At 43.0% G+C, this 17,710-nt stretch overlaps 1 protein-coding gene across 2 annotated transcripts in view; it reads left to right on the forward strand.

Moving 5' to 3' along the window:
- Nucleotides 1-719: 719 nt before the first annotated feature.
- The window catches only part of Alk (ALK receptor tyrosine kinase), a 651,421-nt gene continuing 634,430 nt past the window's right edge, over nt 720-17,710 (forward strand). For both annotated transcript variants that reach the window (XR_013429124.1, XM_040271529.2), the window contains exon 1: nt 720-2,353. Coding sequence is in view for 1 of the 2 variants with exons in the window: in XM_040271529.2 (XP_040127463.2) it covers nt 1,699-2,353 (655 nt within the window). In the remaining variant the exon portion in view is untranslated. The remainder of the gene's footprint in view (nt 2,354-17,710) is intronic.

A 17,710-nucleotide genomic window follows, 5' to 3' on the forward strand; every position in this document is an offset into this window, starting at 1 on the left:
TAGAGTGTTTGCTTGCCATGCTCAAGACTCAGAGTTCAATCCCCAGCACTGCAAATTCACTAGAGGAGGTGGCACATGTTCAGATACCATTCTGAGAAAACGGGGTGACTGACAGAGGTTTGGAAGGTATTTGTTGTAGCTGAAGAACAACCCTCTGCAAGACCTCCACCCCTGCTGTCAACTTTTCCTGTGTGAATTGGGTGACCTCTAGGCTTCCAGGAACGCATTCAAATAATGAGAGTCAGAGAAAATTCTGTTTCACCACCCCAAGACAAGCTGTTCTTGGATTTAGTGATGTCGTGTTGCCACCCCTCCCCCTCCTGCCTTCCATTCGTCTCCACAGTTTTATTCTGGAACCTGCTTTTCTGAAGTTGGACCCGTTTAATCTATTAAATGCATTATTAGAGTGCTTGATTACAAAGATCTCTTCCAGTTTTCCATTTGTTCAAAACACGTTCCTGTTTGCAAGAGCAGAGAAATAGGGCAGAGAATCTGGAGGAAGGGAACCAAGAAGAGGAATTGAGGGAGGGAAGGCGGGGCGGACTCTGTGCTTTTCTCAATGAACACCAAAGCCTCTGCAGATTTGCATAGGAAGCCGACCTCGCTTCGTCATTGGTTGGCGGGCATGGGCGGGACGGGGCGGGCTTGCGTGAGTTTAGCAGCCGCAAAGAATTGGCGCGCGAGTCCCGCCCCCGGCGCGGCCCCGCCCCCTCCCGGCGCGCGCTCGCGGCTCCGCCAGCTGCAAGTGGCGGGCGCCGGGGCAGATGCGATCCAGTGGCTCTGAGGGCGGCAGCGGCGGTGGCAGCTGGCACCCCCCGCTGCCGCTGTCCGGGGAGTCGTGGAACACCGAGACGCCTTCCAGCTGCCCTCTGGCCAGCCACCTGAAGCCATTGGCGATAAGGATAGGTGAGGAGGGGACAAGATTTCGGGCTCCCCTCCCCTGAATGCTTTTACTGCCTCCGGGGCCGCTCTGTAGCCTACGAACTCCGAGGAATCCAGACGCGGGTGACAGCAAGGACGTTGCAAACTTGCGCGGCGGCGGCCAGAGTCTTGACTCTGCAGCACTTGAATCTCCGATTCTGGTTCCAGAAGTTCAGCCGGCAGTGCTGTCCGAAGACTTCCTGCAGCAGAGGTCGCCTAGAGGGGTACTAGAAAGCAGTCCCCTACTCGACTCTCGCCCAGGCTCGGGAAGCGGAGCTCAGAGGAGCGAAAAGGGAGGCTGGAGGAGGCCAGGACAGCGGGTGCCCGCTTAGATCCACGGTTCCCAGCCTGAAAAGTTGCGGAGGGTTGGAGGCTGCCGGCAGAGCTGACAGACCCCAGGTCCGGCCGCGGGGGGCAGGAGAGGACGATACCCAATTGCCACCTCCCTTCAGCCGTAGTACTTTCTGTCATTCGGGAGCGCAGCGAGCTACAGACGGGGGCGCGGCACTCAGCGTGAAGAGCAAGAGGTACAGGGTCCAGCTGTGGAACCAAGCGCCTTTCGTGTTCTCTGGACGCGCCCCTGACTTCCAGCTCCGTTTTATTCAGACCTCTGCTTGCCTCCTTGCAGCTTGGAGAAAGCAAGGGAATCAAGATCAGATGCAAGGAACCCCTTAGGACCAAGGACTGTTTGTAGCCCTTTGCGTTTGCAGGAAAGCGAAGGCCAAGGCTGGGCCAGGAGAGTCGGGAGACTAATATAAACAGCCCTTCTCAGACGGGATGGGAACCACCTGGCTCCTGTGGCTGCTGCCGCTGCTGCTTTCAGCGGCAGCCTTGGGCTCCAGGACCCCGACCGAGCAGCGTGCGGGCTCACAGGCAGTTGGGGCACCACTGCAGCCCCGAGAACCGCTCAGCTACTCGCGCCTGCAGAGGAAGAGTCTGGCGGTGGACTTCGTGGTGCCCTCGCTCTTCCGTGTCTACGCCCGAGACCTGCTGCTGCCGCCGCCATCCCCCTCCGAGCCGAGGGCTGGCCGGCTGGAGGCGCGCGGCTCGCTGGCTCTGGACTGCGCCCCGCTGGTTAGGCTGCTGGGGCCGCCGGCGGCCAGCTCCTTGTCCCCAGCCGCGGACCCGACGCTGTCCAGGGTGCTGAAAGGTGGCTCGATACGCAAGCTCCGGCGCGCCAAGCAGCTGGTGCTGGAGCTGGGCGAGGAGGCTATTCTAGAGGGCTGCGTTGGGCCCCCAGAAGAGGTGGCTGTGGGACTGCTCCAGTTTAACCTCAGTGAGCTGTTCAGCTGGTGGATTCATCACGGCGAAGGGCGGCTGAGGATCCGCCTGATGCCCGAGAAGAAGGCATCGGAAGTGGGCAGAGAGGGAAGGCTGTCCGCGGCGATTCGCGCCTCCCAGCCCCGCCTTCTCTTCCAGATCTTTGGGATCGGTGAGCAGCTCCCGCCAGAGTGTGCTGGGATTCGCATTTTTTAGTTACATGGATCTGCAGCCACTATTATCTAACCGTCCCCCTCACCCGTCTTTCTCAAAAGCTTCTTAGCCTTCTTTCCTCATTCCTAAAGTTAGACTGTAATTTACTTTTTTCCTGAGGCCGATCGCTCCCAAGGACCTTCCTTCCTTTTTAGCAATCGAGTTGGGAGAAAAGTTTTCTGTTTTTGGCATAATGCCCTCTACACAAGGTCCAAGCCAGAATTGGTTACCTTTCTTCCTGGAGCCCTAGAATGGTTGAAACCCTCCTATTATTTCCAAGTTCCAACTTAGTACTACATCTGAAAACTATTATCCTTTCACTCTCCTCCATGTTCCTCTTCATGACCACCCACAGATTTGGGGTATAATTTCTTAGGGAATATAAAGGTTCTCTTCATATTATTGAATGCCTCCCAACTGTTACTTCCCGAGGGATTCACTCTTCCTTGTTAATTCATTGCACTACCTCTACTCTTACCCCTTGTCTGCTTTGCACTCTCAGACCCTCATCTTCTCAGATGTCCTGGGAGAATCCCAGAGGAAATAAGGATCAGGGGACAGGAGTAGGTGTGGAAAGAGGGAGGAAAGTTGTAAAGATTGTCTTGCTTTGAGGAAGTCACTATGAAGCCAGGAAGGAAAAAATAGTTGGCTTTCTTGTTTCTCTTCCCCTTCCCTTTCCTCTTCCCTCCTCTGATTTTTAGCTTGAATGTCTGCAGCGGCAGCTCTTGGTGATAGTCTCTGGCAATCGTTTCACTGCAGATCTCTCTGCTGGAGACTCCTGAAATGAGGTTTCTGTTTCATTTACTCCCTCATTTCTTCCCATATTCACTGAGTTGGGGATGTGTGTGCAGCACTTACTTCTAACTCTTCCAAATGATAATTTGACTGGAAAACCAGGTAGTTTTGAATGGATGTTTCTCTTGTAAGACTGTCTGGGAAGAACTCCTGAATAAAATATACCATGCAAATGAATGAGCAAAGCACAGAAGAGAAATCATGTTTTAAAACAGCCTACACTAATTCCATTGAGAAAACCCAGCTTCTTTTCTATCATTCTCATCATTAGAAATAAATGAAGTTCTTATGCTCCACTGGCCACTAATATCAAATATTAATTGGATGGAAAGCATTGAAAAATGGCCATTGTAGAGCTACAAGTATCTCCCATGCTTGTTCAAGCACACACATGTACTCCTCACACAGTCAATATTCTTATGCAGCAGAGATATTAAGAAGCTGAGGTTCTGTAGTCATTATGCAGAAAACATCCTGGTATGTGGTCTCCAAGAAAAGAACAAGAGTAGATGCATATTTCAGCATCAGCATTAGTGGCATTGGCACTCAGAATGACCCCTGTGATCAGTGCTGGAATTCATACACTCCATAGTAAAAGATAGGGTCAGATGAGTTTGCTAGTGCCTCAGTGAAGTGAAATGGAGAATGATACAGTTGTCCCACCAAGGATACTTTTGTAAAGAACAGCTGGGTTTTGATGTCATCATGCCTTCTGTGGTTTATATACACATTCTCTTTTAGTGCCCAATGTTTTAGTGATAGAAATAAAAATGACTTTTTTTCTGGGAATGAAGATTTTCTTCCACTTTCATATCTATGAGCCTTTTTGGAGCATCCTCTTTTACCTCTCGTTAAATGACCATGGGCCAAAGCAATCTATATTTGCTGTTGTCATGATCACATGCAGCCCCAAACTTGCCAACTATAAACATGCAGATTGCAAGATGCTACCAGTGGGTGTTTCTGAGAGTCACATGTATAATGCATTTGAAGAATATAGTACTACTTCATTCAAGCCCCACATAATGAGTTGATGGTACTACTGAGTGGGGGGTTTTCAGATAGAAAGGAGTCTTCTCTAAGAGCTTCTCTGCTACTGACTATAGGAAGCAGTGAGCATCCCAAGTCTTTCCTCGGCAGTGCAGTCTGTTTGGCAGCTGGACCAAGCTCTTATGCATCATTTGACACATCTAGCAAGGCTGGTTTCAGAAAGAGCCAGGATTCTGCCATTAAAAGGCTAGAAATTTTGGCCAAGCATTTTTCAGTAGGATTGGGATCAAATGATTATTGATGGGATCAAATAAGACACTAAGTGTAACTGGATGAGCTCCCTATGACCTCCAGAGAGACAGACAGCTTATTGAAAAGCACTTCAGGCCTGTGGTGATCACACTTGGAAGAGGCTGGTCCCTCCTGTCTCTGAGGACATATGCTGTCTGCAGTTAGGCAGCTGGCCATGAAGGACTGGCCTCTCATTTTACCATTACCTCCCCAGCCTCATTCAGATGCAGTCTCCATTGTAGACCTTCCCACTGAGTAGACACACCCTGCTATAATCATGTTTCATGTTTGGGGCAATGTAAATCATTGTGGTTCCATTTGGTTTCTTGTATGAAAATTCAGGTTCAGGTTCTGCCACAAGGATTGATTTTGCTGTTGATCATTTTTGGGAAAATGGGTTTATTCTTTTCCCATAGACTCTGATTTATAGAAAGGACATAAACACTTCTGGGGCATCGGATCTTCAATCACGAAGGGAAAGGAGGCAAAGCTCAGTTCATCTTTTCCTGCTTCTGCCCAAGGGGCTGGTGGTCTTGTCTAGAGGGGAACAATTGTGTGGATGTGGCTATTTGTGGGGACGGAAGAAGAGGGATGATGGTTTTGCCATCCTTTGTAGTGAGGGGCCTGAAGTACCCTATTTTTCTCAGATTGTATATTCAAGTTTCCTAAACTTGAGCAGGACTTTGACTAGGGATGTGGCAAAAAATGGGAAAGTACCCAGTTAGAACAGAGTGAAACCTTTGAATTGCTCGTGGTTTGGGTTTTCTGAGAGGACAAAAGGATGCCCCAGAGGCCTTATGATGAATGACATGCTCCTGCTTTTTTTTTTTTCTTTGTGGGTTGCTGTGAATTCCTAGAGGGAAATCAACATTTTGGTCTGTAGCAATCCTCCAAAAGAGTCATTCGTGGAGATGAAATAGAGAGGCAGTTGCTGGGATTATATGAATGGTGATGTACTATCCTGAGACATCCCAAATCACGTAAAAGATGTTTACCTGGGGGCCAAGGCATTGCCCATAGCCCTGGGTAATATTCTGGTTTGTAGGTGTTTTGAGATCAGCTTCTTCCACCCTTCCAGGTGAGGGTCTAGAGGATGCTGGGGGATTGGAGGGCCTGTTTTGCTACAAACACTCCCTCTCCACTCCAGGAAAGGGGCTACATGACTTGGGTCTTTACATGTGCGGTGGAGAGTCCTAAGCGATTTAAGTAGAGGTATGCAATACAATACACCTGACCCTTGACCACACTTATCAGTCAGTCTCTTCCCATTTCATCTAGAGAGGGCATAGAGGAAAGGAAGATAGAGAGGAAATGTGAGCTCCCAGAAGGGATATCAGTTATTGGAGGTGAATTGGGAGACTTGGAACTAGTCCAGAGAAGAGCAGAGTGCTGATTTAAGAGTTGAAAGGACTGATTTATGATGAATGATGAAAAGAATTTAATATATATGGCTGGGCTAAAGTGGTGATGAAGGGAAAGCCATGGTAACAATCCACAGATCTTGGAGGAGGGAGACTGGCACTGAAGGAGAGGAGTTATTTAGTGTGGCCGTAGAAGTAATAGGATGAGACTTGTAGAAGGAAACTTTAGGTTAGATATCAGGAACCTTATTTTCTGAAATTGATATTCCTCTTACTATGGAATGGAATTCTAAGGGAGCAGGGAGTCAGGTGAGATGTGGGTCAGACAAGCCACATTGTTCATAATTGATACGTTCTATATTTTTAAATGTTGAGAAGTCCACAACAAGCAGGGGATCTGGGACAGGGAATGGCAGAGTGAATCAGGATGTTTTGGGATCTAATTCCTGAGAGGTTTGGGGCATTGGTGTTTCTAGGGGAAAAGAAAAATATTGATAAGTATCTTTGAAGTTGGTGGGAAAAGCACACAATAGGACTGTTAGTGAAAAAATATTTTTAAATTACTAGTTTCAGCTGGGTATGGTGGCACATACCGATGGATAATCCCAGCAGCATGGAAGGCTGAGGCAGGAGGGCGAGAGTTCAAAGTCAGCCTCAGCAAAAGTGAGGCATTAAGCAACTCAGTGAGACCCTGTCTATAAATTAAAAAAAAAAAATAGGGCTGGGGATGTGGCTCAGTGGCCAATTGCCCCTGAGTTCAATCTTGGTTGGTACAAAAAAAAATTACTAGATTTATTCCTTCCTATCCCCAAATTAAACACAGATTTTTTTTCTTTGGGTTATGGTCTATAGGTCCAGTAGGGGAAGGTACACTTATTAGAGAATTATATATCTAAGGCACATCTTTAGGTGTGTGTGTGTGTGTGTGTATGTGTGTGTGTGTGTGTGTGTAAGTATGTCTGTGTGTGTCACTGTCATTGGCAGGGTAGGTGACCACAGGGTCTTGAGAGGATGAGATTAGTTCTAGATTTGATGGACTCTTATTGACTGCTTGAACATTCTTCAAAATGTTGAGAATAAATATGGCTATTCCAAAGATGAAGTTTGTCCACATCTAATTGAACATACCACAAAATCACAAAAGAGAAAAAAGATCCACAAGAGGTTTTACAGAGTATGGGAGGAGAATATTACCATTAATACCAATGAATATCTTTGAAAGAAGTTGGGTTTCTGAAGGTCAGGAGGCCCGTGTGTGGGGGAAGAAAGGAGGAGCTGTGCCAGCCAAAGTTGCCACGTCCTGCCACTGTTAGGATTACTGCCTGATAATCTCACTTCATGGGAATTTGCCCGGCCTGACCCATAAAAGGACATTTTGCCGTTCTTGATAACTGTTATTAATGTCCTGTTACAGTTGTATGGAACATCACAATTTGTGAAGTTCTTTCACATTTATTATTTTTATTAATCCTGTAGTAGCTAGGGCAGTTATCCACTTTATTTTATAAGTGGAATAACTGTAATCAGAAGGTTGAGAACACTTTCTCAAGGTTGGACAAGTACCAAGCAGTAGACCTAGAAACTTTCCTTTGTTCATTGAGAGGTTATGAGATGCCAGATGCCGGCTAGATACTGACCAGAGCCACAGTTCTCCTGGCCTTCTAATCAGGCCTTTTCCACTGAGAAGATAATGTCAAGATGCAAATTCTGAATGACTAAGACATAGAAGTAGGTGAAAACCTTTCCCATTATGCTTTTCAGAGACCCTGCCACAAATATTTGGTGGGCCATAGCCATGGCTTAGAAAAATTTACTTAAAATATTTGAGACCTTTTTCCTTATTATAAAAATGAGGATAGCAATGGTTTCTAAGTGTTTCTAATTGGGGGTAATAATAGTTCAAGGTGTTGCCATGGAAATTAAATTAGATGTTGTATACAAATCTTTAATCAAATGCCTCATGGATAATGAAGTGTTCCACCAATATGATTCCTTATGGTTTTTCTCACACCAGTAACATTCCAGCATCCAGTCTATAAGCCGCACATTTTACAACTCTCAGAGTTTCATGTGCATTTTTGTCTGTCTGAATGGTGCCATCCAGAGTTGCATCATCCGTATGCATGACCATATGTAGTGACCTTGGAAATAGCAGTGATGCTGTGGGTTCCCCATAGCTTCTTACTGCAATTAGCTTCTTATTTCCAAGAGATGCAAGGTAGGACCCGTGGGAAGTGCGGGGAGTGGCCTCTGGGGTAGTATCTGTTGTCTCATCATGGAAGGCTTTTTTCCTCCTAGAATTGTGGAAGAGAAGGAGGATTGAAGCGTGATATTTACTTCATTTCTATCAACATGTATCCTCTTGTAGGTATTTTGACCTTGGATTCAGTCCAAAGATTCAAGCAGCATATTTACAATCCAACTTTTTTTTCCATAGAAAGACACCAAACCTTAACTTTGTGAAAATATGAAAACTTATACTGAGAAAGGGCAAGATACAGACATTATAGAAGAGTAGATTTTAGATAGTGGATCTTCCTTGACTGAAGGTGATCTGTCCAGTCCAGGCTCTGCCATTCAAAGGGACTTGTAGAACCACTGGCCTCTGGGAATTCCTATATTCTAATTAACTGGGCTGCACATACTTCCCTCCTGTTTCCAGCCTCACCATTCATTATCATCATGTGGAAGACATGGACAGGTAAGTACAGTACCCATGGGTTAATGGTCACGGGCCCATTATGAGCAGTTAAGCCTTTAAGATTCCCTGAAGACATATAACCCAGGGACTTGGTTGGAAGGCTGCCTCAGGATAGTGCCTCAACCTTAAAAAGGTCATTAAGCAACCACACCGCGTTTTGTAGGTAATGATTTTTACAAGCCATAGCTGAGCCCTTGCCTCCATCCTTATATTTGGTGATAATTTACATCTCCAGAAGATGCACATGCATATCATCTGTATTTGGGAGCAAGGAATGAAACACGCTGGTTTGGGTGGTTGTAGGTCCAGAGATCCCGTGAAAGAGCTGAGAATAAAGCTACCAAGGAACCTCATGGATGTCCTCTTCCTTAGAGCCCTCATGTTGCTCTCTGGTCTATGAAGCAGCCTCTGTTTTCTCAACCTTGTGATGACCTTGGCTCTTTCATATAGGGTCGAGGTATGAAGGAAGGGTAGCTAAAAGAGAGTGTTGACCTGGTGGTGATGTGGTGATGTGGTAAGAGGGTGGGAGATATCTGCCACCATTTTTGGTGAGCTGGATTTCTCAGAACAATTTTTTTTCCCTATTACACATTTTAAATGAACTTTCCATCAGGCTGTTCTGAGACTGAGTTCCTATCCAGGCAAATTCTATCAGCTTCCTTTGTTGGTATGCTGGGACATGTTCCAGAAAGTTGGAGGTCTCAGAACAGGACAGGAGAGCTCCCTTGGGACAGGTCCACCCAATTATTTCATAAATTAAGTCTTATTCCTTGCCTTTTTACCTTTCTGGCTAAGTAACAACAGGTTCATGGAGAGATAGGCAGTTGGAATTTCTTAGAGTAAGGAAAAGGCTAAAGGGAAGGAGTGACAAAAGTCTGAGCTCAGAGGAAGTCTGAGCATAGAAGTCATTTTTCCCAGTTCCAGGTTCTTTTGCAGGGGAGGGGTAACTGAGGATTGAACTCAGGTTTACTCCACCACTGAGCCACATCCCCAGATCTATTTTGGATTTTATTTAGAGACAGAGTCTCACTGAATTGCTTAGTGCCTTGCTTATGCTGAAGCTGGCTTTGAACTTGTGATCCTCCTGCCTCAGCCTCCTGAGCCGCTGGGATTACAGGCATGCAACATGGTGCCTGGCCTAATTTCAGGCTCTTATAGCAGTGAATTTATGTGATATTATGACACAGGAACCTTCCTTTTAACAACGGAAAGTGATTCTTTTTAAAGAAAGTGATTCTTTTTAAATTGCAAGATTACAAAAACAGTAAAGTACATTGAGAGTACTAATCTTGTGCATAGTTTGATGATGATTTACATATATCATATCCATATAATCACCACCAAGATCAAGATACAAAACATTTCTAGCACGAAGTTCTCTGCAATACTTTTCCAATCTGTATCCATCCTCCCTTACCTCAAGGTAACCATCCGTGATTCATAAGTCATCAGTAGTTGTGACTATTCTTGAGTAGTCACATCACATAGATGGGATTATTCCATGTGTCTTCTTTTGTGTTTGAGTTGTTTTACTGAACATGGTTTTCTGTGATATTCATCCACACTGTGATAGGTAACTGTATTCTTTCCTTTTTATTGCTGTATTGTATTCCTTTGTATGGATATACATTGTTTCTTTATTAATCCTGCCCTTTTTTTGCTAACAAGGATTTGAATCTGTGGGAGAGTTAAAAGTAAAAGAATCTTTCCCCCCTAAAATGCATAGAACACATCACAGACCTGGTGTCAAATTTCTGCTCTATCATTTATTGGACCAAGGCTATTTATTTTCTTGTCTATATACTTTAGTTTTTTTTTAACCTGTAAATTGAGAACAAATATATCCATCTCCCAGGGTTATTGTGAGGATTACATGGGATAAAGCATATAGAAGGTCCAGATACCTACCCTGTGTTCAACAAGTGTTAGTTTCTATCCCCAACTCTTGATAATATATATTTTTTTCCTTTGGTGGCCAGATGGATACTATAAAAAACTCTTACTGAAGCAGGTAAGGGCAGCTTTTATAAATGAGGTCATTAGCCTGCAGAGGTAAAAGTAACAACCAAGGACTCTGAAAGGTACATGAGATAATTATAATCAGTCATTTTATGTATTAATAAATGACTTAATAAAAATATTTCTTATGTTCAGTTTAAAATTAACAGAGAAAATAAACTATACAATCAATAAATAATTTTTAAAACTCTTTAGTCTTAGGTTAGTTATTACAGAGAGTAATAAATGGAGTGAGGAAAAGTTGGACAAAAAACATAATTACATTTACCTAAAGAGAAAGGCAAAAATGATTGAGAAACACAGAGACACGGTGAAGAAAGTGGGAGAGGAATGCAGAAGATGTTTCAGAGGCAACCCAGGAAAACCCAGTTATCTTTGGGACACTGAGAGGCATAGACATGGAAAAAGAGACCCAACACATGGCAGAGAATTTGGAGAAGGGAGGAAACACTTGATTCTTTTTAGCCTAGAAGGATTCTGACCTGATGTCAAAATCTCTCAACCTGAGACCAACATTATGTAATAATTTTTTTCAGATTTATTGAAGTATAATTCACATATAAGAAAATGTGCCCATGTTGGCTGTACAGTTTGAGTTGTTAGATAGACATACAGTTTTGTGTAATGATCACCCTAATTAGGATGGAGAAAAAAATTTTCAAACCCCTGAAAGGTTCTTTTAGACCTTTGTCCATGAACCTCACATTCTCTGATATAGGAAACTTCTGATTTGATTTCTATCTCCACAGATGAGTTTTATCTGTTCTGGAGGTTCATAAAAGTGGAAAATTGAAGAGTTATGTATTCTCTTTTGTGTCTGTCTTCTTTCACTTAGAATAATGCTTTTAAGTCGGGTGCAGTGGCACATGCCTATAATCCCAGTGGCTCAGGAGGCTGAGGCAGGAGGATCTCAAGTTCAAAGCCTGCCTCAGCATAAATGAGGCACTAAGCAACTCAATGAGACCCCCCTCTCTCAAAATAAAATACAAAATAGGGCTGGGGATGTGGCTCAGTGGTTGAATGCCCCCAAGTTCAATCCCCAGTACCAAATAAATAAATAATAAATACATAAAATAATAATGCTTTTGAGTTTACATGTGTTGTTGCATGCATTATAGTTTGCTTTTTATTGCTTAATAATGTTTCATTTTATGAATACATGACAATTCATTTTTCCAATCATCATTTGATGGACCTTTCCAATTTGGGGCTCTAGTGAATAAAGCAGTTAGAAACATTTTGTGTATAAGTAATTTTGTGGATATATATTGTCAGTTCTTTTACAATCCCTTGTAGAATTATTGGGTCTTATGATAAATATATGTTTAACTCTATAAAACACTACAAAGCTGCTTTTCAAAGTGGTTGTGTCATTTTTCAGTCCCACAAGTAATATGTGAGAGTGTCGCTTGCTCTACATTCCAGAAGATACTTGATGTTGTCAATATGTGTCAATATCTCCTTGTGGTTTTAATTTGCATTTCTTTTGTATTGAATATCTAATATTGCATAGTCAATCGCCCCAAAAGTTAGTGGCTTAAAATAATAGTTTATTTTCCATAGATAGGAATTTGGGGATAGCTCACTGGATGATTTTTCTTGGACTCTTTCATCAGATTGCAGTCTGACATTGGACAAGGCTGCAGCTGTCACAAAGCTTGACTGAGGCTTCAGAGTTCACAAAGAAAGCAGCATGCCTGTGGGGTTGGCCAGCTTGCGCTGGCTCACGTTGGGAGGTCTTAACTCTTCTCTAGGTGGTCTTCTCCACAGGACTGCTTCAACATCTTCAGCATATGGTATCCAGCTTCCCTCAGAGTGAGCATCTACTGAGATGATCACAGGAATCTTTCTCCTTATTTTGCAAATTTGATAAATTTTATTGTTTGATTTTCAAATGTTGAATTGGCTTTGCATTACCAGAATAAACCCCACGTGGTCATTATATATTATCCTTCTTATACATTCTTTCCCTCCGTTATCTTCATTCTGCTGTAATTACTTACATAGTATACCTGTTTAAATTTTAAATTTCCCATTGAAAAATAATTTATCTCTCCTGAGAATTACACGTCCATCCATTTTCCAGAATTTTTATTTTTACCTTCTGGGACATAAGTAGAACAGCTTCTTTCAAGTCTTTGTCTGATAATCCCAACATCTGGATCATCTTCTTTTTGGTATCTGCTGATTATTCTTAGTCTTAAGAAAAGATCAACTGGAGGGGAGGCGTTCGTATGTTGAGCAATTTTAGAGTGCATCCTGGAAGTGCTGAACATTGTGTTCCTTGGTCTGACATTTGGATGGGGTTTGAATCTTAGTTTTGCACTCAAAGCCTTTTATTTTTCTTCAACTCTGTCTGCACATGCATCATTCAGATTAATAAGTGGGAACCTTGGGCTGGTTCCTTCAGAGAGTTAGTTTTCTCTTGTGTCCATGGGCCAAAATGAGCCAGATTCAGGCATTCTGCAAAGCCATGGGATGGTGCCATGGAAGATTAAGTACCCAGAGAAACCCTTTATTTGGGGTTGAAAGGCCAGAGAAAGGGTTTTGGTAACTCAGTGCATATGCAGATACATCTCCATCCCTCCACTTTTCCCTTTCATCTCATGATGGTCCTCCCTCAGTGGAATCTGCATAGCTAGCTCTCTAGGTCAGCAGTCAAAACTCCAGTGGAAACCCTGGTAGAAACCACATTTTACAGGCCAGAGAACTGGGTAAGGGGGCCCCTTCAGGTCAAAAAGTACAGAGGGAATCAAAAATGTTTTATTTCTCCACATCATCTCCCTACTTTCCCAAAAGTCACTTGGTTCAAATCAAAGGCAGTAACTATGTGATAGTAGCACAGGTAGATAAAGCTCTGAATTTAAGAAGAACCCTTATAAGATTTGGAGGAGGAAATGTGCTAATTGTTTTTTTTATTGATTTTTTTAAAAAAAGTAAATGACAGCGGAATGCATTACAATTCTTATCACACATATACAGCACAATTTTTATATCTCTGGTTGTATGTAAAGTATGTTGACACCAATTCGTATCTTTCTACATGTACTTTGGATAATTGTTTTTTGTTTGTTTGTTTGTTTTTAGCTCTAGTGTCTATTTCCATTTTTGTTTCTTTCCCAATTATGTTTATGTTTTTCTCTAAGTCCTTGAACATGCTGTAATAGCCATTTTGAATTTCCTTCTGCTAGCTTTATTATTTCTGTCATTTCTATGTCTGTTTATATTGATTAGTTTTTATCTTGGTTGTAGGACACTTTTTAACCGCTTCTTTGCAATCTGATAATTCGGTATTGATCCTGGGCATAATAAATATTACATTATAGAGTGTGAAGGCTTTGTTGTCTACATTCGAAGACTATTAAGGTTTCTTGGATAGTTATTTTGCCCATCAATTTGATATTTTCAAGAATTGCTGTTGAGCTTTGAGAGGGGAATTTAGAGAAGCCTCTGTCTCATCATTAGTTGAGGGCTACTCTTATGGTTTGGCCTTTTGTGGAATTTCCACCAAATGCATCAGGTGTTCAATGAAGTCCCTCTACTCTGATTATCAAGCATCTAAACATGTCCCAAATCCATGGACTCTGGCAGTTGATCAGCCTTCAGTTCTCTGTTGGTGTTCTTTTTTTGGTGGCTGTTCTTTGTTCAGATGTGGAATCTCATGAATGAACAACTGATGTTCAGCCAGAGACTCCTGGGGGATGCCTGGGCAGTGTTACGGAGCGTTTGCTACCTTTTCTCTTTCTTCTCCTTCTCCAGTTTGCTTATTAAAAATTCAAGCTGCTTCCAGCTTCCCAGACTCCCATTTCAGTTACTTCTGGCCAGCGAGACCTCTGTGCTCTATTTAGGACCCTTCTTCCTGTGTCAGGATCTGGTAAATACCTCCAGACAGAAAGTCAGGGCAGTTGCTATTTGTCTTCATGTTCTTGGATTATAGTCCTGTGCTGCTGATCAATGACATGAAACATCTTTTTCATTCATTTTGACCATTTTTTACAGCTATTTATGTCAGAAGAACTGGTCTGGTGTTAGTTACTCTTTCATATCTGGGAACTTATATAATGAGCTTTAAGATCATGGTCATGTTGGTCAGTGTTCTGAGATGCCATGTAAATGCATATGAGAGGTGCCTACCAAAAAGAAATCAGATTAAAAAAATCCTTTTTGTTGCTGTCTGCATGTTTGGACTTTTTTCCTGAGAAAATTTATTGGTTAATTTTTTTAAAGAGTATTTAAAAATACAAGTTGAAGGAAATACAATCTCTTCCTCTCAGAAGGAGATCATAAACAAGTTGGGGAGAAAGGCAGAAATGCTAATAAATAACTCTCATAAAAGGCAGTTCTTGAAAGGTAAACAAACGGTACAAAGTGGTCATAGTTGTGCAGTGCAGGCTTCGAGAGGTTGATTTCTGCTGGGGCAATGAAGGACAGATTCATTCTGTCCTTCCAGATATCAAAAACCGTTCTGTTAAAGGCAGATGAACTCTACTTGTTCAGTGCATGTTGGAATTTTTGAAACAATAAGTGTATTGCCTTTTGGCAAGGAGTTAGGTCAAAGGATGTCTGTTGAAAATGATGAATTTCTTTTGGGATTGAGATAGAAGTTGAGTTAGAAAAACATTTACAGAATGAGGTGATTTGAGAGCAGGGTCTTGGAGGGAATGAAACATTTTTCTTGGAAAAGGATAGGGTAAAGGATAGGGTAGAGGGCTGTTTAATATGAGTCAATAACCAAATGTAATACCCAGAAGAACAATTGATTAGAGAGAGAAAGAGAAGAGGAAGAAGAGAGGAGAAAGGGTAGAGAGAAAGAGATGGACAACAGACACAGAGACAGGCAGAAAAAAAGAGTAGTGTGTGTGTGTGTGTGTGTGTGTGTGTGTGTGTGTGTGTGTGTGTGGTGTTGTGTTAAAGAAAGTAGAACTAGCCAGAGCAGAGAGGTCTGGGAAACGTTGAGAATTCTGGGGAAGAGGTACCAGGTCAAATACTGTGGATTAGAGGTAGGGCTGGCTCACTTAGTCTGGAGTTTAAATTTCTTGCTAAAGAAATTAGAAGGCATTTAGGTCTTCCATTGTGAAGATGCATGTTGATTGTAAACGTGTTGACTGTAGATTCTTCAGCAAATCTATTTTTGTAGTGGGTCTTGAACCTAGACCATGAAGAGGGCTAGTCTTGAAGCGGAGCCCTGAGCGGCTGGTGCGCTGCCTTGGGAGTGACAGACTCACACCTGGGCCAACAAAGGCCCAGATATATGGGATACAAAGAGGAAGGAGCCAAAAGTCTAAGGGTTTGAGGTGGAGGCCTTGAAGACTTGTGGGAGTGCTGACAAAGAAGATGATTAGGAAGAGGATGTGGTCTAAGGGGACAGTGGTTGGCATGATGACAATTACGTCATGACGTCCATCTGAAGAGGAGCTTATCTGGTTTGGAATAAAACTTTGGCACTGAAGTTGGGCCAGGTGAGAGGTCCAGGCTGATATGGATATGGAAGCTATTCCCATAGACTTGGTGGTTTAAGTCTTGGTGAGTTTTCCTGAGGAGGACAAGAGAGGAAGGAAGGTCACATTGTTTCTGTTTTGTTTTGTTTTGTGTTTGACAAGAAGGAAGAGAGACCTCTGGATCCTGAGGGGTCAAGGAAGTTGAGCGAGGCAGATGCAGATGCGTCAGTCAGATGGAGTGAAAGGGCCATTGTGTTTGGCCAAGAGAAATTTACTGAGGTGCCTCATGGAGAGAGGCTCAGGTAGGAGCACATTTTGAGAGAGTGCCGAAATGAAAGCAAAAATATGCCTTACCTAGTCGTTCAAGCAGTCTGCGAAGACATGAAAATACAACAAAATGAAATAACATTGATGTTCACAGATTCAGCAGAATGGAGAAAAATTGTATTAAGGATTGATGAAACTTCTTTAATGTTGAGAATTCAGAGGGGAAAAAGCTAAAGAGAAAGGAGATTTCAGGAATCAGAAAGAAAGAGGTTTCTCTTCAGGTAGGAAGATCTTTCAACCTAGGCACTGATGGCCCTTAGATGCCATTCCATCCAGGTCCCCATCTGCTCTGGAGTGGCCTCCAGAATTCTTTCATCTCATTAAAAATTATTTATGGGGATGCATAAACCAGTATTTTATGAGACTGCTCTGTGTTTGTGGAATAGATCTGCTGGGAAACTATTTAACAGTGACGCAATGTTACTGCTTTGTAACTTAATTACAGCAGCTATCCCCGGACAAAGATTACTTAATTTAATCCTCATTGTCATAGGGAAAAGTTGATTTTAGTATTATTTCCATTTTCCAGCTAAAGAAACTAAGGCTCAGAGAGGTTAGGCCATACGGTCAAGGTCACATAGTTATTAGTGAAGGAAGTGGTATTTGAATGCCAGCCTGTTTAACTCTATGCCTATAATCTGTATGTCTTATTGTTCTCTCTTGTGACTATAGTTCTATCCCCAAATATTGTCCTCTCTTCAACATGGGGGTTCTTCCAATGTCTGAAGTCAGTTTCCCCAAATAATCTGAATGTTTTCCTTAGTGTTCTTTTCTTCCTCCTCTTCTTTCTCTCCATTTTCCTCTCTTCTCCTTTCAAATTTCTGGGTTCTGCACAGAAAACGATGAACCAAACAGATGTGGGCTTTGCAGCCTGGGTTTCCGGATTGGCAAGGGAAGCACATTAAATGTGCAAATTAATGACTGAAGGTATGATGACAAGTGCCATGGAGCAGGCAAATGCCTCTAGTGTCTCTTGTCACTCTTCCTCAGAACTATTTCAGAGCTCATGGTATCTACCTCCGGAAATCCTCTGTTCTTATGGTGTGGCCCTCAAAAAAGGACAGGGTGATTCTCTGAGCATGGTGAGGCTCTTGAATTGGGAGACCTTGTCTTATGGCAACTTAGAGTAGGAATGAGCCAAAGCATGGGCAGGAGGACTGCAGAGAAAGGACATGGCTTCCTTCTCTGAGACAAGAAGGCAACTGTGCAGAGGACCAACACAGAGATGAGGGGCAGGGGGCCCAGAAGCTGGGCCAGACAGTGTCCATCTGTTTGTTCCATGGAGTATGACCAGAGGTCATGCTAGATAGAGGACGAAGCCATACATCCCGTTCCTTTCCACAGATCCTGCCTTTCCCTTCATGCTCCAGCCCCCTCATGCCCACATGGCTGCT

This window comes from Ictidomys tridecemlineatus, chromosome 12 (assembly GCF_052094955.1).
Source record: "Ictidomys tridecemlineatus isolate mIctTri1 chromosome 12, mIctTri1.hap1, whole genome shotgun sequence".
Lineage (NCBI taxonomy): Eukaryota > Metazoa > Chordata > Mammalia > Rodentia > Sciuridae > Ictidomys > Ictidomys tridecemlineatus.